Source organism: Dasypus novemcinctus, chromosome 2, assembly GCF_030445035.2.
Source record: "Dasypus novemcinctus isolate mDasNov1 chromosome 2, mDasNov1.1.hap2, whole genome shotgun sequence".
Taxonomy (NCBI): domain Eukaryota; kingdom Metazoa; phylum Chordata; class Mammalia; order Cingulata; family Dasypodidae; genus Dasypus; species Dasypus novemcinctus.
Genome location: NC_080674.1, coordinates 187,571,928 through 187,593,846, shown reverse-complemented (window position 1 = coordinate 187,593,846; position 21,919 = coordinate 187,571,928). Strand labels below are relative to the sequence as shown.

The following is a 21,919-nucleotide window of genomic DNA, read 5'->3' as shown; positions in this document are numbered from 1 at the left end:
ACAGACAATAAAACAAAACACAGGGCAAGGGCCGTAAGAGTAAAGTTAAACTTTACTTTACAGTAATTTTTTCTATATACAAAGAATTACAGTACATGTTTATGGGGACTCCTAGAACAGGGCTTCCCTCTTTTCAACTAGGAGTTTCACTTGCAGCTGACAATCTACTGGGGGGGGGAAGTGATGGACCTCAGCTGAACCACCCCCCACCATACCCCTTTCTTAAAAATATAAAGATAGATCTCTATTGTCAGCTTGTTTCTTTGCCAAGACCTAGAGAACTGCTCTTCTGTGTGCTGCACTCACCCATGTTCAACACACTCTCACCTACATGCACACTTGGGCAGCACCCACCTCAGACCTGGGGACACCCCTCTGCCCCTAACCCCTGGGAGCCTAGAGCACCAGAATCAGTCTTTCTGCTGCTTCTCTCTGTGCTCAACTCTTGTCCTCAAAGCACTGCTTGACTTCCAGGGTGTTAATTCTGAAGCCCCTCAATAGCCTGATGTTTTTAAAGTCATGGGAAAACAGCTCTAGGGAAGGAACACATAAGAATTCAACATGTGCTATTTTGCTTATGTTGGTAGGAAACATTTCTTCCCAGGCTGTGGATTTCTAAACAAAATAAACTCTTTCCACTTCCTTAAGAAATATCACCCTTTATCTTCATAAGCAATAGAGGTGCTCCCATGAGAGAAGAGGTAGAGAGGGGTAGGAGGGAACCAAGGGAGACCCCACACCCAGAGCTCTCTACCAATTTGTTCTCTGGGCAGTATAGATAGAGGTGATGGACAAGGTGACCCCAGCCCTGAGAACCTCAATGGCTCCCTTCATCTGGATATGGGATATATTCTACCTCTGGATTCTGCTGGATCATTCCAGAGCTGCGTACAGGCTTCTTTGAGGCTCTGCCTTCCCTGCACCTCTAGTTGAGCCTCAAAGAAACCTTGCCACACAAAGTCTCTTCCTCCCAAACAAGAACCCAGATTTCTCATCACCAGTTCCTCATCCCTTGGCAGTGCTTATTTAAACTAGGAAATTAGCACCATCATTACATTTTTGTGTGTACAAAGCAATCATCTAGTTTCAATTTATACTACAGCAACCTCTGGCTCCGATGCCCTGGCCCTAGGAAGCTCAGCTTAGAGTTCACTGGCTACAGTCAATGAAAGCCTCATGGGGCAACTACCTAGCTCTAGATGGTCTGGAATGTCTAACACCTGCAACAGTTCAAACGCTACTCAGCAGGTAAAGTGGCCTGAAGTGGCACCCTGCCTGCCATAACCTCAGACAGGTTAGGACACTGGGCTGTCTCAGACTCTCCTGGCTGGCAAACTCCCAAGATGATGATATTATCCCTCTAAAAGCCTTAGAAGAAAACCTGCTCTATAGGAGCGGAGGGCAAAAGGAGAGAGTTGAGTGCTCTCCCGATTATTTTCTACCGGGGAAGCTGCCAGGACCAGACTTCCTGCTACCACTCTGCTCTCAGAAGGCAACTTTAGAACAGCCTGGGAATCCAATGGGAATCCAGCTCCAGTGAGTAGATAATGCTGAGCCCAGGAAAAGGATCTCTGATGCACTTCATGCCCTGACCGCGCAGTGTGGGATGGAAAATGTGAAGAATTATTATTTTCATCAATGCTAAAGATGTGGATTTGGTCATCATTCAGAGGAGGATCAAAAGACAGTGATTTAAATTATGTCAAACTCAGTAACTTTAGGGGAAAGCAGCCACTGAAAAACTTAGATACTTTTGTAACAATGACAGATATTTTACTATTAGAATGGGTTAGCTCCAGAAGCAGCAAATGAGGCTTTGAATTCAAATTTCAAAAGCTTCCTTTTTTTCCCCCCCCACTTGACAGAGCTAGGAGAGGCACTAGCTACCTCTGAGCATTTCAACCTTTGGCTGCTCCTCCAAAAAAGCTTCCTGGGGAGCTGGCTGGGAGGCAGACTCTCTTGAGATCTCTTAATTTCCAAGCACTTGGCCTAATAATAAACAGCAAAATACTATCCTGCAGAAAGATGAGAACTTCCTAAGATAAAAGAATTTCCTTTTAACTGCCAATCCACCTTCTCTTTAGAGAAAAGGTCTCATTACAAGCTTTAAGAAGTCCACCAGGGCTGGCAAGGCCCTTCCCTCTCCACCTTCATGCAAGAGTCTAATTTCCCAACAGTTGTCCTGACTCTTAATTTCATGACGACAGCTTTCAGGATTGGGACAGTCTCATGTCAGGGGCTGTTATTGGTGGGCACTACAGCTCAACTTTCCTGCTTCCACTCAACAAACCTAAGAATGTCTTTAAATGGTCCTGGACGGAAGCCTGGTTATCCATCCATTTAGATAAAGGACTGCCCCTCAAAACCAAGCATGGCTCAGAAGTTCTTTTCCCAGGCAGGTCTGGAATGAAGTCTCCAGAGAGTGATGAAGAAGGGAAAGAACTGAAAACCTTTCTCTCAATCCTACCTGTCCTGGGAGACATCTCCAGAGCAGCTGTCAAGTCAGTTACCAACCAAAGCCAGCTTCAGAGAAGCTACATCAGGATAAAACTTCTCCGCTTAAAATTTTTACATAGCCTGTACCCTCCCCCCCTCCCAAAAAATAAAAATTCACAGTTTATTTCATGAAACAAAGAGCTACGGTAATTTAACACACAACATAGTGAAAGGAGATTCTGACAGTGCAGTGCAGATATCTTTTTCTGATCACAACTACAGATGACAGGAGAGAAAAGGGCACAGGACTGGCACCAAGCAAACCCTACTCATACAGCCTAAGAGATCAGGGAAAGGGACCTACAAGCTGGATTTATATACTTCTTATTCTCACACATGATAAATACTTAATATAATGAATTTTAATGTTTTGGGTGAATTTCTTTAAAAATATCTTTTACATGGTTTAAAATTCTTTTAAAAGAAAATAAGATGTTTTATGTTTTCTCTTCCTTTTGAACAAAGAGATTTTCCTCTCTGATGATGTGGGAAGAGAGAAAGGATGGAAGGGGAGAACTAGGCAGGTGGAATTCACAGAGGAGATTCCGAGGTCTAAGTGAGATGCAGGGAAAGGCCCCTAGACTCAGGATAGCCCTGCCCAGCCTCGTCCCTCTGCCTGAGTTCAAGTGTCTCAACACTGGAGACAGACTTTGGGAAATAAAAGCAGATTCTTTTTTAAATCTTTATAATAAAGCGCAAATGCTTCTAGAACAACTACTGTTCCTCCTTGGAAGTGATGGGAGTAACCTCAGTAGGAACTCAGGAGGAAATGTGAACAATACAGAATCCTATTGAGGATGTAAAAGCCATAACTGAGACAGAATGGCCAGGAGGAGTTTGGGCTGGGCAATGGCCTGTTGGCTAAAGCTGCTAGCTAAGTTGGCAAAGCAAAGAGGTAAACACGTTTGGCTAGGGGCAATGGAGGGGTGGGTGAGTGGGAAAGAACTGGCCAAACAGCACTTCCTGTTGGCAGTCTGTGAGCTGGGTAAATGGTAGGGCAGGGTAGCACCAACAGATTTCCCAGCCCTTGGGCCCCAGCTCAGGGCAGCAGTAACAGATCATCAGCAGTTATGAGGAGTCATCTCTCAGACTGGACATTGCTCTCAACACCACGTCTCGCCAGTCTTAGAGAAGGGTTCTGGCTTGGAGCTGAGTCAGCAGGCAGGTGCTCTCAAAAAAGTACAGCAATTCTCAAGGGGGTGGCAGAATCCACTAGTAAAGAGGAAGATTCTCCACTCAGCTGGGAGAGCTAAGGATCAGGGGAGAAACAAGTAATTTCCCATCAGGATCTGACAATCTCCCTGAAGCTGGTGTGTCTAGCCCGGAGTATGCCAGAGGTTCCCTATGTCCACTGCCCAAGACTCTTAAATCAGAAAGCACCTGAGTGTTTGCAGGACAGGGGTGGGGTATGTTCGTGTAAAAGGAGAATTGGTAGAAAAGAAAGGGAGGCTTGCCAGTTGCCGCCTTCTGCTGCTGGAAAGGTACATTCTCGAAGAGCACAGCTCCCCCTGCCCAGCTGCTCCTCCAGGGGACAGATCTTCAGATTCTGCATAGTCCAACACAAGCAGCCGTGGCTGTCCTGACCAACAGTCCCACTATGAATGTAGTGCCCTCCCACCTACAGAGACCTCTGCATGAGCATGCAGGCATGCACTCATGCATGACCTAACCAGGACACTTACTCAACAAAACCGTTTCTGGGCCACACAGGGCACTTCAGAATGAGCCTGGAGCCCCAGGGTTCCTCAGAGCTTCCTGCTGCCTCCTGGTCAAAGGTTGTCAAAAACTGCCTGGGGCTGAGAAAACACCTTTAGGCTCCTAGGTAGCAGGCCTTTCTCTCTCTCCCTCTCCTGTCAGTGACCAGCACCTGGCCTACCAGCAGACAAACATGCTCAAGAAATCTCCAGTGAGTCGGATGTATACCTCCTTCCAGGGTTCCTCAGGAGCCCTTAGTGGGGGCTCTGCGTGGCTGGGGAAATAGCTCTGAAAGCAGCACTACTTTCCAGCCTGACCAGCGGAATTGAATTCCATGCTTGACTCCAGAGTGGACTTTTATTTCAAATTTACTATGTGTAAAGGTTGAGGAAAAAGACACCCAAGTCTGTCTGTCTCCTTGGCTGGGGCCCACTTGGATTTCCATACATGGTTCACATAACCACAAGCCTCTGCTGGCTAATGTCACAAGAGTTTCTGAGTTTTGGGGTACAAGGAAAGAATGACAGTGGAAACATGTTGGGATGTGTCTGTTTTTTAAGGGGGAAAAAGAAAGCAAAGATTTCCCCTCCCCAAATGGTACCCTGGGGGCAGCTTGTCTGGCCATGTGATATTTGCTAGTATTATTTCTGTTCTGACTCTGCACACTTGTGACTGGAAGGAGCCTGGTTAAGAGCTGGGACTGTATTTTGCTCTGGTTTAGGGTCTTGCCCCCTTCCAAGAGACCAGCAAGTCTGTGCCAATGTCTGTGTGTTCCCAGAGGACCAGCAAGACTGTGTCAGTGTCTGTCCAGCTACCATGGGCCAAAGTCCTGGACCCGGTGAGGCCTTTCCCAGGACCCAGGGACTCTGCTCTGTGGTTGTCAACTTCTTCTCCTCAGTAGGGAGGGTGGCTGGGGCATTCCCAAGAGGCCTGAAGGGCTGCCCACTCAGTGCTGTTACTTTGGCAGCAAGTCCAGGTAGTTGCTGGCCTCCAGCCATCTGCTTCACCAGGCCTGCTGCCTGGCTGGGAGGCCCTGGGGTATGCTCACCCCCTACAGGTGCTCTTCCTGAGGCCTGAGTTGCTGGCTCATATAAAAAAGCCTTGGTAGGGGGCTGAGATAGAAGTCTGGCCTGGGCAAGTGACTTAACAGCTTGCCAGGGGTGCTCCAAAGAGGCCACTGCTCTCCCAGGTGACTGGAGGACAGGATCTGACACACTGCCTCTCTCAACAGCCCGGGGTATCTGCCCCAGGCCTTTGCTGGCAGGCCACGAGCTTGACTCCAACACTGGCATCTTCTCATCAGCCTGTGGTGTGATCTCATGAGGAGAAGCTGCCCGCTCCTTCTGGCGAGGAGTTAGGTCTATGAGATCCATAACCAAAGCAGCTCTGTTTTTTGACTGAGTATTCTGGTCCACAGGCCTCAGTGCCTTTTCTTTAGCCACAAGGGTTTGAACCACAGCTGACAGTACTTTCTCAGGAGGTGGGAGTCTCTGGGACAAAGAGGCATGACATTTGTCTGGGGGCTTGTCTGAAATTTGAGTTTTGGGACCGCTGGTGACTAGTAGTCTGTCTGGCGGCGGAAGTCTCAGGCCAGTGGGGACTGGGGTTTTCTCCAATGGCTGAGGCCTTGGGCTGGCAGCACCTAGAGATTTATCCAGCCTTGAGCCAGACATCCCCAGAGGTCTTTCCAGTGGTTGGGACCTGACTGAAGGTGAGGAACTTGGGCCGGTGACTGGAGAGGGCTTGTCAGAGAGCTGAGATCTTGGCCCTGGCACAATAGCAGGCCTGTCCAATGGCTTCTGGGTGGGTACCAAGGACTGGGGTTTGGTCCCTGACCCAGCAAGGTCCCTGACCCTATCTAAAGGTTGGGGCCTGGAGTCAGTTCTCTCAAGAGGTCTTTCAGGAGGCTGTGGTCTCTGACAAGTGCCTGTCAGAGCTTTTTTGGACAGCAACGTCATCTGGCTGGTATCTGCAGGCGAGTTATCCGACATCTTGGGCCCCTGAGCAGCAACTCCCGTTGATTGCTCTGCCACGTGTGTGCTTGGGCCTGGAGGCAGCGGTACAGGGGGAGGCACATACTCACGGATCTCCCCAGGTTCCAGAGGGTTGGGCCCACAGGGATCATGCTCAGTACAAGACAGACGCCCGTCCAGTTTCGAGATGAAAAGCATTCCTTCCCGATGCTGCTTACAGAAGGAACTGGGGCACATCTCGCAGAAAGAGGCTGCTTCCTTCCCACAGATGTCACACTGATGCCAAGGACACTCCCACTTTCCTGAAAACATAGTAAAACAAAAGCTTAGGGAAACAAGAGATGCTAATAAGATAGGACCAGCCAAGAGTGCGCTCAAAGCCTTGACAAACTGCCGTCTTCTGCAGAGTGTACACCACTCACCTGGACACCTCCCCTACCACAGAATTTCAGCTCCCTCTTCTGCACAAAATAACACATAAAAATAACAGCACAACCCCCAGATATTGGTTCCTTTGAGGGCTAAAGAGACCCATGGGAGTTATGGTCATGGCCGATGGGGTTAACTACCAGGTCAGATGGCCCCTCTTTGGAAATGGTGTTTATGTGTGATGAATCTGGACTCAGATGGGATCTCCCTTCATAAGACTTTCATGCTAATGTGCTGAAGGTGCAGTTAATGTTGGGGTTTAAGATATATTTAGGGGATTTGAATCTCTGGACTGACAATGTGATAGCCAGGTCCTGAGCCTCAACAGACTCCAGCACCTACAATCTGATTTATTGGACTTACCACACTCAGCTAAGATGGAGTTGAAGAAGGACAACCACCACACCATGGAGCCTAGAGTGATTACAACTGAAAGTGGGAGGATTGCATCCAGCATCCATGTGGAATCTGAGCCTCCTCTTGACATAGAGGTGCAATGGACACAACCAATCCAATGTCCACATAGAAGAGGTGGCATTGGATTGGGAAAAGTGGACATGGTGGCTGATGGGTATGGGGAAAGGCAGGAAGAGATGAGAGGTGGAGGCGTCTTTGGGACATGGAGCTGCCCTGGATGGTGCTTCAGAGGCAATCACCGGACATTGTAAATCCTCACAGGGCCCACTGGATGGAATGGGGGAGAGTATGGGCCATGATGTGGACCATTGACTATGAGGTGCAGAGGTGCCCAAAGATGTACTTACCAAATCCAATGGATGTGTCATGATGATGGGAACGAGTGTTGCTGGGGGGGGGGGGGGGGGAGAGGTGGGGTGGGGGGGTGGGGTTGAATGGGACCTCACATATATATTTTTAATGTAATATTATTACAAAGTCAATTAAAAAATAAATAAATAAATATCTTAGCCATTAAAAAAAAAAAACTAACAGCAAAGTATCAAATAGTAGTAACTCTCAACTAAGTATACAAGCAGAGGAATAAATCCACATTTCTATGAATATTTTCAGCAAGAAAAGAAAAGTTCTCTTTAAATGAGACATGTAGTATTACTTTATTATTTCTACATACCCTCTTTGCAAACTCTGCAGTCTTTAAATACCTAACTCTAAGGGGAGAATTCCAGCTATTTACATTCCTGTGTATTTGGTTACTAGTAAGAACAGGAAAGAGATACACAAGTGCAGAAAACAGAAGTGGATTTAGCTTTGCTCAATTTTAAGACCTGAAACAGGCACAAAACTCCGCCTATCTTGTACACGTAATCAGTGGGAAGCCCAAAGCTAACCTGAGCTGGTATCTTCTTTCCTCCATTTCATGAAACCTGAGTGTGTCTGCCATGGACAGTGTTTGCATCCTCAAAGCCCTTTCAGTGAACTATGGCAGACCTTGCTCTTGGATCACAGGCAAGCTCAGTTCCATCAAAGCCTGGGCCAGCTACAGTAACTCACTCTCCAACGAGTCCCCATTTATACTTCTTGGCACTGACAAATCAATGCTATGGCTTTGCCCTCACACTATTAAGAGTTTCTATTTCTTCATTACCCTGGCAACTACACACTGAGGGAGAGCCAGTTCAGGGCCAAACTTCTCTGACTCTCACTCTTGTCTTTCTGCAATTCTTAGAAGCAGGCCATTAATTATGTCTAACTTCTTATTGGTTTTGCTCTATTGTCCTTTCTATAGATGGCATATCCAAATCCCTAAGATCCTTTAACTTCAAATCACCACCCAAAGGCCAGCAACTTCTCTAACCATAAATACCAGGGTACAACATTTGCCTCAGCAGCCTTCTCATGCACTGATTGATCCAATCACATCTCCAGAAAAAGGAGCCTCCCTTGCAAAGGAGAAGGGAGAGTGGTATGAAGGAAAACTAAGAGGGTTATCAATCCACCTCTTGCTGACTAGAAAGACCTGAAGGCTTTATTCTGTGGGAACCTTTCTTTCCCTGGAAAGAGAACATACTTTAGTGGCCTTGGAGTCATAAAATCTGGCTTTCAATTCAACTCCTCTATTTATCTGCCCTAAGGTGACAAGTCAACTCACCAGTCTTGCCAAAGTTTTCTCATCTGCACCTTGGGGAGAAGACCTACTTTTATGCATTGCTGGGAAGATGAAATAATATAAATACATGTAGAGCACACTTACTTTTCTCTATAAAACCTACACTTCTAAACCTTCATGATTGTTTATTATGAGAATGAGAACATGGACTATACTCCTCAACATTAAGCACAGGAAGACCAAAGGGTTACTTTCTTTTTGACTGAAGAAAATGGCATAACTCACTGAGAATTCTGGCAAAGCATGTGGAACACTAAATGAATTGTGGCACCAACCTGCTGGCCGCTTGGTTAGATTGAGACAGTCTGCATGGTAGACTTTTGGGCAGCCTGGCTTCTTGCAGGAGACGAGCTGCCCGGCATCTCCACAGCTGAAACATTCATCCTCTCGCTCCTTTGTGATTTCACCCTGGGTCCTGCGCTTTCCCTGCTGCTTCTTCTTGAATTTCTTCGACTTTTCTTCTGTGGCAATGGGATGGTTCTAAAGATCAGACATTGAGCAGTCAGCATTCTGTTTTATTTCTGTTAACACAATAGTTGCATAATCTTGACCAGGTCAGCTACCTTCTTTGAGACTTAATAAATTCTTTAGGAATAATTATCCTATAGAACTGCCCTGAACTGTCATAGGACAGTTGTGAAGATACTAGCACATCATAGGTGCTAATAAATGGTAGCATGAATTGCCACTTTCATATCAACTGTTCCTGTAACCTGAACTCAACAATAAAAATGTGCTTCTGTTTGTTAACCCACATGGCTGGTATTAAAGGTCACTTTTCTTTAAAACTGTTTGACTAGTTTCAAAGCTAATGTAGACTTCTATGGGTGTGTGGGAATTGTATTATTTGTGTGTGCACATTTTTAAACACATTGAACAAAAAACCTTCGCTGAGCACTTTTTATGAGCTATGTGCTGAGGTGACACAAGAAACTAATTCACGGTGCTTGCCCTCGGCAAAACTGTACATCTTTAGCTAGGCTGAATCACAGTCAATTCTTGTTATCTCTGGTAGTTCTGTTGTATAACATTGCTGCAAACACTCAAGAGCAAATGGTGAACCACTGCTTCTAGGGAAAATACAGGGTTAAGTTCCCGTGAGCCTGTGGTCATACCACTTTTGTCAACCAATTAACACATTACCTTGTTTTATATGTGAATTTCTGTTTAATTACACCTTGTTTAATATACATTGTCAGTTAACATTGAACTCATGGTCAACAGCACTATAACTCTTGCCTGAATGAAGCTTAAAAAGCACCTTTAATTTCTCTGTAGGACACACCACAGCCTTCTAGTGCTTAGGAACACCAGGCAGCACTTCAGCATTGTATGTGGGGGCAAATTCAAACAGTGAAATCACTTAAAAATAAAAACCCATAAAAATAAAAATTCCCACACAAGGCACTAACTATACTGTGAAAAGGATACTTGTTTACAATATTTAAGTATAAACAAGAAGTTAGAGTGTTGCCTTGTTTGATCTTAGCTGGAAAGTGCATAAAGCAGCTCATATTTTTCACTATTCTGTACTTTGCCTGCCTGCAAATGATGGTGAAAGCACTGTGAAGTGTTGAGCTGGGGGCTACAAAAATTTTAGTGAGTAGGCAAATACACAAATACAAAATCTGCTAACTAATGAGGACCAACTTTGAATTAATGTCTGCCTCTTCCCCAAGGTAGACACTGGTGCGACCAGCAGGTCTCTTCTGTGTTCCCACTGCAGCCCACACCTGGTCACCAAACCACACGGCTTTCATGACATTTTTCCTAAAACTATATAAGATAATCCAGAGCCAAGGTTTCCTACTATCCTACAGTGATCTCCTCCCATTTCTAAACTTCTGCTCCAGCATTCCTGTTGCTGATTTATGTGCTGCAATGCTGCCTACCTAGACTCCAGGAAGCAGCAACTGGCACATCCAGGGATGGTGGGGCTAAACTCACTACCATTTTAATTCACAGAAAACAAGTCAACTAGACCTCCTAAGGAACAAGATAATTTTGACCAACCCAAACTCAAACCAACACAATACAACAACGTAATTAAATATGACTTCCCCTATTTAACTATACAAAATAATTATTAGTGGGTGTAGCAGTCAAATATTATTGATGAGTTCCAAAAATATATTGGATTATGTTTATAAACTGATCTTTTCCCCTGGACATATTAAGATAATATTGGATTCATAGGTTTCCTTGATTAAGAAATTATGAAAACCCCTTGTGCCAGTGGGTAGAGACTCACAGATAAAAGGCATGGCAAAGGAAGGAGTTAAGGGTTTTTGATGTGGGAGTTTTAATGCTGGAGTCTGATGCTAAAGCCTGAAGCCCAGGGAGTAAGCTCACAGAGGAAAGAAAAGCAAGCGCCAGGAAGAAAGGAACCTTGAACCCAGAGAGAAGCAAGAGCCTGGAAGGGAGGAACCCAGGAAGCCTGAACCCTTGCAGCCATCAGCAGCCATCTTGTTCCAACATGTGAAAACAGACTTTGGTGAGGGAAGTAACTTATGCTTTATGGCCTGGTAACTGTAAGCTCCTACCCCAAATAAATACCCTTTATAAAAACCAACCAATTTCTGGTATTTTGCATCAGCACCCCTTTGGCTAATACGGAATTTGGTACCGAGGAGTGGGGAAGTGCTTTTGCAATTACCGAAATGCGGAGTGGTTTTATAAATGATGATAAGGGGTATTTTTTGGAGGAACTGTGAGATGCTTGGAAGAAAAGACCTACAGTGCTTTGAAGAGACTGTTGATAACAATATGGATGCTAAAGAGACTTTTTATGATGCCTTAAAAGTAAATGATGAAACTATTACTGGAAACTGGAGGAAAGGAGAGCTGTGTTTTAAAGTTACAAAGAACTTAGCAAGATTAACTCCTGGTGTTTTATGGAAGGTAGAATTTTAAAATGGCAAGCCTAGGCATTTAGTTGAAAAAATTTCCAAAGTAAACCTGGAGAATGCAGCTTGGCTTCTGCTTGCAGCTTACAGCAAAATGGTAGTTGAGAGAGCTATACTGAGGACTGAACTGTCATCAGGCACAAAGAAAGCAGAAACTGATTCTGGAAATTCCAAGCCTCTGGAAATCAAGCTCCCAGATGAAAGTGCCCCATTGGAGGACTTAACTAAACTTGAAATTGGTAAATCAAGATTGAAGATGAAATTATCTAGGAAAGACTTGTGTAAAGTCTTACTATCGGATAGCTTGGACCCCTGCTTCCTGCATGCTAAACCAACAAGGTTTTTGAGAGCTGTATGATCAAAACCAATCTCAGCCTGGAATAAAAAGGGCATGGAAAGGAGAGATTGAAGGAGAAATAACTTTAAGAGGAAAACTATGGAAGCTGAGATCTGGAATTAGGACATCACCTTGGCCCAGGAGTAGAACCCTACCCATGTGTACAGAGAGGGTGAGTTTGCCCCAGCAGATGAAGAGGATGGATGTTCTCTCCAATATTCTGAGAGAGTTTTGCTGCCCAAGGGGACAGAGAGGGTGAAGCACATTCCCCAAGGATTAGGGCAGTTAAAAATAGCACCCCACAGTTCTGAGTGGGGTGAACCTGTCCCCCAAAGGTTAAGGAAGGCAAGTGGTCAACCCGTTGCTCTGAGAGGGTTGAGCCTGCATGCCAAAGGTTAGGGAAGGCCAGGTGGTCAACTCGTTGTTCTGAAAAGGTTGAGCCTGATTGCCAAAGGTTAGAAGAAATGTTGTCTTCATGTCACTGTAGGGGGGGGGGGTGTTAAGACTCTAACCCAAAGATTGGTTAAGGTGTGACAATCACCCCAACACTCTTGGAGGGAGAACTCTGGAGCTTGGTCAACACCCAGATGCTTGATGAGGGTGGAACCAAGAAAATGGCCACTGGGCAAGCCTGTCGAAAGGGTGGGCTCCCATAAGGCCCCAAGGGAAGAAATCATCTTTTTTTTAAAATTTTTATGGTTTATATTTTAGAAACCATCTTCTTAAGAATAACTCCCAGACTTTGTAGGTCGGTCTACTTAACTGTAGAAAACGATGACTCGTATTTCCTCCCAATTTCTCCTTATTGTAATGAAAATATTTATCCTTTGTCCATTTGTGTATTGAGAGCAGATGAATTGTTGTGTAAATTTCAAAGGTCTATAGCACACAAGGCTTTGCCCCAAGACAAACTGTATTTCTTTAAACTGATTGTGATACAATTTAGTAGTTGCATTGCAACTGACTTAAGCTTTTTTTAATATTGTAATATCTTTTTGGAATTCAGAGTGTAGCAGTTTCCAAAAAGAAATATTGGATTATGTTTGTAAATTAACCTTTTCCTCTGGGCATATTAGATTATATTGAATTCATAGGTTTACTTGATTAAGCAATTATGTAAACCTCTTGTGCCATTAGGGCCTTTCTAGTGGGTGGGGACTGGCAGATAAAAGGCATGGCAAAAGAGGGAGTTAAGGGTTTTTGATGTTGGAGTTTGATGCTGAAGCCTTAAACTGGAATCCCGGGAAATAATAAGCTCACAGAGGACAGAGAAGCAAGCACCAGGAAAGAAAGGAAACTTGAACCCAGAAAGAAGCAAGAACCTGGAAGGGAGGAACCCAGGAAGCCTGAACCCTCGCAGCCGTCAGCAGCCATCTTGCTCCAACACGTGGAAATAGACTTTGGTGAGGGAAGTAACTTATGCTTTATGGCCTGGTAACTGCAAGCTCCTACCCCAAATAAATACCCTTTATAAAAACCAACAATTTCTGGTATTTTGCATCAGCACCCCTTTGGCTGACTAATACGGTGGGTATTCCTCATGTTCATGTGCTATAGCTTGAAATGAGTTACTATATTTTCTTACTGGTTTTTATGCTAATTTGCATTTTTAAATTCCTAATGTTGAGCTTCATAATCAAAACAGCCTAATGGGAGTCACTGCATAGTCTACTTTGCCACAAAATTAAACTTCTATTTTCAATATGCTGTTACTTATGATAGATAAATCTGGAAGCGTCAGATGTTAATCTATTACGTTTATCCATTATATGGAAAACTAAGCAGTCACTAAAAATGACAGTTAAGAAGCCTATGTAACAGCAAAGAAAATAATTTTTATAATTATGAAAAAGCAGGATAGAAACTCAGAAACAGGATTAAATAGTCATAGTATGATAATTCAGTTAAAGTGTACAGAAAAACCAAAGACACACAATGCCAATACTTTATTATGACAGTGAGATGAAGGGTTCTATTTTAATCTATAGTGTTACACTACATTTAGAATCTTGAATTCAACTGTAAATCCCCTGAAATCTCTGAAAAAATAAAAGACATGCTAAACAGGCATAGACCAGGTCAGATATACAGAGAATCAAGGTGGCTTATGAGATGAGCTGAAATCAGTAAGGAATCAATAAGTGGTTCATTATTATTATATTTTAAGAAGGTACTAGGGATTAAACCCAGGACCTTGTACATGGGAAGCAGGTGCTCAACCACTTGAGCTACACCCACTCCCCTAGTGGTTCATTTTTTAAGCTTGAAGAGTATATCATCAATTAAGTCAAATTGCTCAAAACACTCCAACAATACTCAAAGATAATCTTGTGCTGATCATCAGAATGCTTAGTAAACTGCCAGTAGCCCTTATGACATCAATACAATGGCATTATTTCCAAGAAGCATCTTAAAATGAAGAGCCAGACCAGATACTGTTATGGAAGGGAGTGCCATTATTCCCAATGCAGAAGTTTGGAGAGTGGTACCTTTGGCCTTACACCCAGGAAGCCACTGCAGTTTGGGGCTCCACATTTGCAAACAGTCTTTCCATTCCCAAGACATTCTAGGTTGTAGTTGAAGGTAAGTTCAGTGCCTGCATAAGAGAACATGAAAATATCAATACCCCAGTTTTATTTATATTATTTCTGTAAATAATCAGAAAGGATACTGACTTTTAAAAGAACAGATTTTTTTAAAAAGGTAAAAAGGATTTATTAACATTAATACCAACAGGTTAATAAATGTGAATTCTGTAAAAGCATTAACTAATTTAATAACAGAAACATGCCAATGACATAACATGCAATATTTAAAATAACTTTTTTTTTTGAGGTTCTAGTGCCATGGATCAAACCCAGGACCTCACATGTGGGAAGCTGGCACTCAACCACTGAGCCACATCGGCTCCCCTGAGTTGGTTTTTACATTTGTTTGCTTGTTGTTTTGCTTTTGTTTTTATAAGGCAATGGGAATCAAACCTGGGACCTCCCATGTGGGAAAAAGGCACTCAACCACTTGAGCCACATTCGCTCTCCCAAAATAACTTTTACTGTGGAAGTATTGACTTTTCAGAATATCTGAATTTTTGTAAATTTAATGTGCTTATAATGCAACTCCCCCCGTCACACATATGCAACATAGCTGGATCCTTGGCATGACTTGCTGCTTACCAGCTATTTACTATATAAACTGTACCAGGGACTAAATCAGAAGGTATTAGCACTTGTAATAAGACTGATACCATTCCAGAAAAGAATCCAATATGCAATAATCTTTGAGGGGTCTGCACTGACTAAGGATGGCAAAGGAAAATGAAAAAGATAGAAATGAGGATAGCAAATGCCACACATGGGACGTGATAAGTGGTAAGTGGTGATGAGCATAGGAAGTTGATTAGTAAAGCCAAGAGCAGGCTGAGAAATTCTGGTTCCATCTACCAAGGCCTCAGCATCTCCAGGTCCTATGCCTGGCACTTAGCACATTCTGTCTCAATTCCCCCATCCCAACCAGCAGACTGTCAGCCAAGTGAGGCTGGAACAAGGGCTCTAAAGTCCCACACAGGCGTGAGGCCTCTCCACCGCCGGTGAGTGAGTGTGACGGCCCCGCGCTGCCCACAGCACCGGGCCGGGAGGGTGCGGGCAGTGCACCGGGCTGTGGGACAGGCTAGTCGCCCTGGGGAGGACACAGCAGGACCGCCGAGCCCCGTGCGGCCTTCCGTAGCCTGTGGCCCAGGGTGGAGGTGGGAGACCAGCACCTCAGGATGCACTACTTCGCCTCCTGCCTATTGGCTGCCCTCAGGGGCAATACCTCCCCAGCACCAAGGACATCAAGAAGATCCTGGACAGTGTGGGCATCAAGGTGGATGACGACCAGCTCAACAAGGTCATCAGTAAGCTAAACGGAAAAAAACATTGAAGATGTAATTGCCCAGGGCATTGGCAAGCTGGGCGGCATGCCTCCTGGTGGGGCTGTGGCCGTGGCTGCTGCCCCAGGCACTGCCGCTCCTGCTGCCAGCTCAGCCCCAGCTGCAGCAGAGGAGAAGACAAAAAGGAAGAGGAATCGCAAGAGTCGGATGACGATATGGGATTTGGCTTGTTCGATAAAATTTCTACTCCCTTGCAAATAAAGTTTTATGTTAAAAAAAAAAAAAAAAAAGTCCCACAACATGTACCTGAGCTGAGAGAGCACAGAAGAGAAAGAGAAGGCTTTGTCTAGAGGTGGTTGAATAGACCATCCCCTTGGACACAAATTGAAGGCTCTGAGAAATGTGGTAAAGTGGTCAGGATAAAAGAACTGAAATCATGTGACTGAGGAGCATCTGAGTAATCAATAATGTGGAAAAGTGTCCCCTCCCCACATTGGGATGGTTACAGAGAAAAACAGAAAAGAATGAGAAGAGTGTCAGATCCAAGAGTACCAATAACATGGGTATAACATCACCTACTTAAAAGCACCTATGTAAGGATGAAGTAATAGTGTCAGCACCAGATATATGATAGCTTCTATAGAATTCACTTGACAATTCCTGTTACAAAAGCAGAAATATACCCAATTTACTCTCAAGCAGTCCATTACAAAAACTGGATGCAAACAAGTCATCACTTTAAAAATCAGTATTGGGGGAGGTATGATGTAACATTTACAGAATATAAAAAGCTTCTTAAAAAGAAAAATCAGTATCATTGAGTCCAGTGAGTACGGTGCAGAGTGATGCTCAAATGCTGCAACCTTCATCACTTAATGTGGGGAAGCTGACATGGCTCAACTGACAGAGCATCCACCTACCATACAGGAGGTCCAGGGTTCAAACCCAGGGCCTCCCGGTCCATGTGGTGAGCTGGCCCATGCACAGTGCTGCTGCGTGCAAGGAGTGCCATGCCACACAGGGATGCCCCCAGCATAGGGGTACCCCACGTGAAAGGAGTGTGCCCTGCAAGGAGAACCGCACCGTGTGAAAAAAGTGCAGCCTGTCCAGGAGTGAGGCCACACACATGGACAGCTGATGCAACAAGATGACGCAACAAAAGAGACAGATTCCCAGTGCCACTTGACAAGAATGCAAACGTACACAGAAGAACACACAACAAATGCACACAGAGAACAGACAACAGAGGAAGGGGAGAGAAATTAAATCTTTAAAAAAATAATAAAAATAAAAACCTTAATGTGAAGAAAATGCAAAACAGAGATAAGAACTATTGGCTCACTTAAAAGTTAAAAACCAAAAATTGTTGGGAAAAGACACACTAGGGGTAGGGAGTGGGAGAAAGAGTATAACAGTTAAAAAAAAAAAAGGGACAGACCAGGAGCTGACCAAATTGCTCTTTAATTATTTTAAATTATTTTTTGCTTTAAAAATTAAGTATGTGATTTTTGCTTCAACACTAACTGGACCATACTACTGCCAATTACAAACTTCTTAGGCCAATCCCATCTCAGTTTCAGTGTAGGATAATGATCTTCAAATGTTTTGCCCATGTCCGTAGAATTCATTTTGAAAAGTAATGTACCACACTTCCCTAGTACATATCTATATTCACAGACTTTATTTTCTTTGTTTTTTTCCAGACTTTTAAAAAGTTTCAATATTTTACAAATCATGCACTCAATTCCATTAGACACATTATCTTTTTAATATACTATGTTACAATCTTAGAAGGAAATCCGTATGTAATAATACCTACCTACACACAAACACTTTAATGTCAATATAATATCCTAGTTGTACTAAGAATAAAGGAAAGTATTTAATAAAAAATTTAAATTCATGCAATTTAGAAGATATCATATGCATGTTTAAAATATTTTCTTCAAAACTGTTAACAATACAGATTTAGCTACCTCAATTTATAGAAAATAATCCATCATATTACTATATTTGCAAATCGCTAACACACATCATAATACGTACTCTCAAATCCTAACACACTAGCACTCTGGTTCTTGGACACACAAGCCACAAGAGAAACTATTGATTCTCCAAATGTCTGGTTCTTTGGAACCCCAGAAGCGAGGAGTTTTTTGGTTATTTTTGTTTCTTAAAACATGCCTGGGCCCAGAACCCATAAGACTTGGATGGGTGAGAGGTGAGTCACCGGTTTGTAAAGTGGGAAATGGGTGACTGTGAAAGGGAAGATAAGAAAAGAGAGACCTGGAGAGCTATTTTCAGGGAGTTTACATACAAAAGTTAAAAGTCTGGAATTTAAGTATCCTTCTGGTACCACCTGCAAAGTCCTCAAGAGTATGCATACTTCATTTAGGATAGGGCATAAAGGAATTTTAGAAAGTAAAACCTAAAATTCAGTTCTAGCTTCAGATTTTGCACGATACTTAAATGATTCTTATTGCCTTTTTCTTGTTTTACTCTTACCTGCTTTGATGTCACTCAGGGCAAAAAGACCAACACGGGTATCACCATTCACAGACCACTTCTGTGTTTCACAGTTGGGCTGGCAGCAATGATTCATGAACCGAGCATAGTTTCCTTTGGGACCAGCATCAATGATCCGGTCCTAGAATCCCAAGAGAACAAGCTCCTCATCAGATTTCCTGAGACTTTTGCAACTGTTTATTAATATAAAGACTGTGCTCCACAATGAGGTGGAGTTCCTCTTTGTAAATTCTTATCTCTTAGAGTAGTGGTTCACAAACTGGGGTCCCTGGACCAGCAACAGCATCACCATCTGGAAGCAACTTATTAGAAATGCAAACTTGGGGAGGGGGTGGGGTATATGGGAATCTCCTACACTTTTGATGTAACTCTTCTGTAATCTAAAACTTCTTTAAAAATTAAGTTTATTGTATGATAGAAAGAAGAGAAAGAGAGAGAAAGACAGAGAGAGAGGGAGGGAGGAAAGCGAACTCCCGGTTGTGCTCCATATATACTAAAAGCAGGCACTCTGGGGGTGGGGCCCAGCAATCTGTGTGATAAGGAGCCCACCAGGTGATTCTGATGTATACTGAAGTTTGAGAACCTACTCTAAAGAAGAACCAGCTTCTCCCATCTCTAATTAGGTAGTTCTCCATGCAGGCTATACGCTAGAAATCACAAAGGCAGGGGTTTTCTTAACCAAGGGTCCATGAGCTTGAATGGAAATTCAAAACATTATTCTTGCAGGTACATGTTGGTGTGGGTGTGATGTATTTATTAAATAATACAGTATAGTGTGGACTTAGTAAGGGGTTTGTAGTTTTCACTTGATGTCATAGAGGTCCGTGGAACAAAAAAGGTTAAGAACCCCTGCTGCCTAAAGAGAAGACAAGCAAACAGAGAACACCACACAGTGAAAGGATACAGAAAGCAGACAGTGAGAGAAAAACAACAGGGATATGTGGGGGGGTAGATAAATAAATAAATCTTAAAAAGAGAGAGAGAGAGACCTAAATATCATTGATGGGACCTATCCCAAAACAAGTGAATCAGGATATCCAAAGGTAAGGATTTTTAAGTATACAAATTGATAAATGTTCACAAACTTATACATTAAAAAAATTCTGCTCCAAAAACAGAAGAAGAAAAAAATAGCTAGGAGTGGAATCTAATATCCAGTTGCAAAGAGGGAACTTAAGATAAACAAAAAATAAACATACTAGAACGCTAAATTTAAGAATAAGTTCCAGGGAAGCGGATGTGGCTCAAGCGACAGAGCTTCCGCCTAACCATATGAGAGGACCTGGGTTAGATCCCTTGGCCCTCCTGGTGAAAAAGAAAAGTGTGCCCATGCAGCAAGGCAATGCTTGCGTGAATGCCTGCATGGTGAGCCAGTGCCCACGTGAGTGCCCACGTGGTGAGACAGTGTCCTGCACAAGAGAATCACACAGCAAGATGATGATGCATCAAAAGAGAAAAGAGGGGAGAGTCAAGGTGAAACACAGCAGAGACCAGGAACTGAGGTGGCACAATTGACAGGGAACCTCTCTCCCCAGAGCTCTCCAGGATTGAATCCCAGTGAATCCTACAGGAAGAAAATGAGGAAAGACAACACAGACAGCAAAAACAGCAGGGTGGGAGGAGGGGAAGGGCGGAAAATGAATCTTTTAAAAAAAGAATAAGTTCTATATACAATTCTCGGCATCAATGAAATGAAACTCTTCAGAAAACTCCTATAATTGGCAAAGTAATTCGGGATCCAAGCTTAGCTCTACAATCAATTTATATGACCATCGACAACGCACTAATTAAATAGAAACAAATCAGTTTCTCGCTCTGTAAAATAAAAGGGAAAAAATTGCATTTCCAATCCTAATAATATACCCCAAAGAACTGAAATCATGGACTCGAACAGTTATTTGCATACCAATGTTCATAGCAGCATTATTGTTTTGCCTTTATTAATTTTTTTAAATTAATATATCACAAGGAAGATAGCAGGATTATTCACAGATGCCAAAAGGTGAAAACCCAAGTGTCCAAAAATAGATGAATGGATAAACAAAATATGGTGTCTCCATAAAAAAAGAGTACTATTCAGCCAGAAAAACGAATGAATTTCTGACACATGCTACAACATGGATGAACCTTGAAGACATCATATTGAGTGAGATAAATGAGACTCAAAATACAGTGTTGGAAAGCAGATTTGGACCAACGGATAGGGTGTTCCCTACCACATGGGAGGTCCAAGGTTTAAACCTAGGGCCTCCTGACCCGTGTGGAGCTGGCCCATGCGCAGTGCTGATGTACACAAGGAGTACCCTGCCACGCAGGCGTGTCCCCCGCACAGGGGAGCCCAACGTACGAGGAGTGTGCCCCGTAAGGAGAGCCACCCAACGCGAAAGTGCAGCCTGCCCAGGAATGGCACCACATACACGGAGAGCCAAAGCACCGAGATGATGCAACAAAAAGGGACAAGGACTCCGGGTGCCACTGACAAGAATATAGGCAGACACAGATGATATCAAAACAGAGAATGGACACAGAAAGCAAACAAGTGTGGAGGGAAGGGGGTATAGAAATAAATTTTTAAAAATAGTGTTATTTCATTTATATGAAAATAACAAGAACAAGCAACTTTATAAAGACAGAACTTAGATTAAAGGTTATCATGTAGGAGAGTGGAAATGAGGAGTTACTGCTTAAGAGGTACAGAATTTCTTTTTGGGCTGATAAAATGATGAAAACGTTCTGGTCATGGATGATGGTACTGGTAGCACAATATTGTGAATAATATTAACACATGAAAGTGGTTAAAATGGCAAATTTTGTGTTGTATATATGTTACCACAACAAAAAAGTAAAAAAAAAAAAAAAAAAAAAAGTGAAGGAATGATGATTTACTTTTCTGGCTTTAAGTCTTTATCCTATAGGAAAAATACTAAAAGACATAAACATAATCCCACAGCTTAGACTGGCTGTTCAATAAGAATGCTAAAAGCAACTTGAACACCTTTGGTCATGAATGCCTAATCAGAAATGAGTAAGTTATCTCCTCCAGAACCCCAATCAAGCAATCTCTACACAGACACGGGGGGCAAGATGTTGCTTTGCTGCTTTGGAACAGTATATTACATGCCTACAAATATTACAGCTGGGACGACACTAATTTCACAATCTTTCAACAGAGGAAATGACCGTTACTTACTTTGTCTAGGGTGAGCATGTAGAAATTAGTGATATCATGTTCTTGGGCATAACGGATTCGAGCTCTGCACTCTTCTTCATCTATTAACTCACCCACATACTCATTCACAAATTCTCCCTGGAATGAGAAATAGCTCATGACTTAAAGGCAAAAAGCACAATTGTGTTTAAATGTAAAATAAAAAGACATTTTAAACAACAAATGAAAATACCAGAGTCTCCAAAGCAGAATACTTGCATCTAATTAGTCATTTTAACAAAGGTTTATTCAGAAATACAACATTTCATATGATGGCTCAACCATCTGACAATGGAAATCACCTTCCCACTCCCACCATGCAACCACCAGAAAGACTGGGATATGCCAAGCACTGTAGAGCAACGGGAATGGAAGAGCAGAAAGTAATCTAAAGC

At 43.1% G+C, this 21,919-nt stretch overlaps 1 protein-coding gene across 8 annotated transcripts in view; it reads right to left on the bottom strand.

Annotated features, from left to right (window-relative positions):
- Nucleotides 1-34: 34 nt before the first annotated feature.
- Nucleotides 35-21,919, bottom strand: part of NSD1 (nuclear receptor binding SET domain protein 1) — a 181,036-nt gene continuing 159,151 nt past the window's right edge. For all 8 annotated transcript variants that reach the window (XM_058282812.2, XM_058282785.1, XM_058282806.2 and 5 more), the window contains 5 exons: nucleotides 21,507-21,623; nucleotides 18,296-18,437; nucleotides 14,412-14,518; nucleotides 8,955-9,159; nucleotides 35-6,466 (listed from right to left, as the gene is read on the bottom strand). In XM_058282812.2, the coding sequence (XP_058138795.1) occupies nucleotides 4,833-6,466; nucleotides 8,955-9,159; nucleotides 14,412-14,518; nucleotides 18,296-18,437; nucleotides 21,507-21,623 (2,205 nt within the window). In that variant the 3' untranslated portion in view covers nucleotides 35-4,832. The remainder of the gene's footprint in view (nucleotides 6,467-8,954; nucleotides 9,160-14,411; nucleotides 14,519-18,295; nucleotides 18,438-21,506; nucleotides 21,624-21,919) is intronic.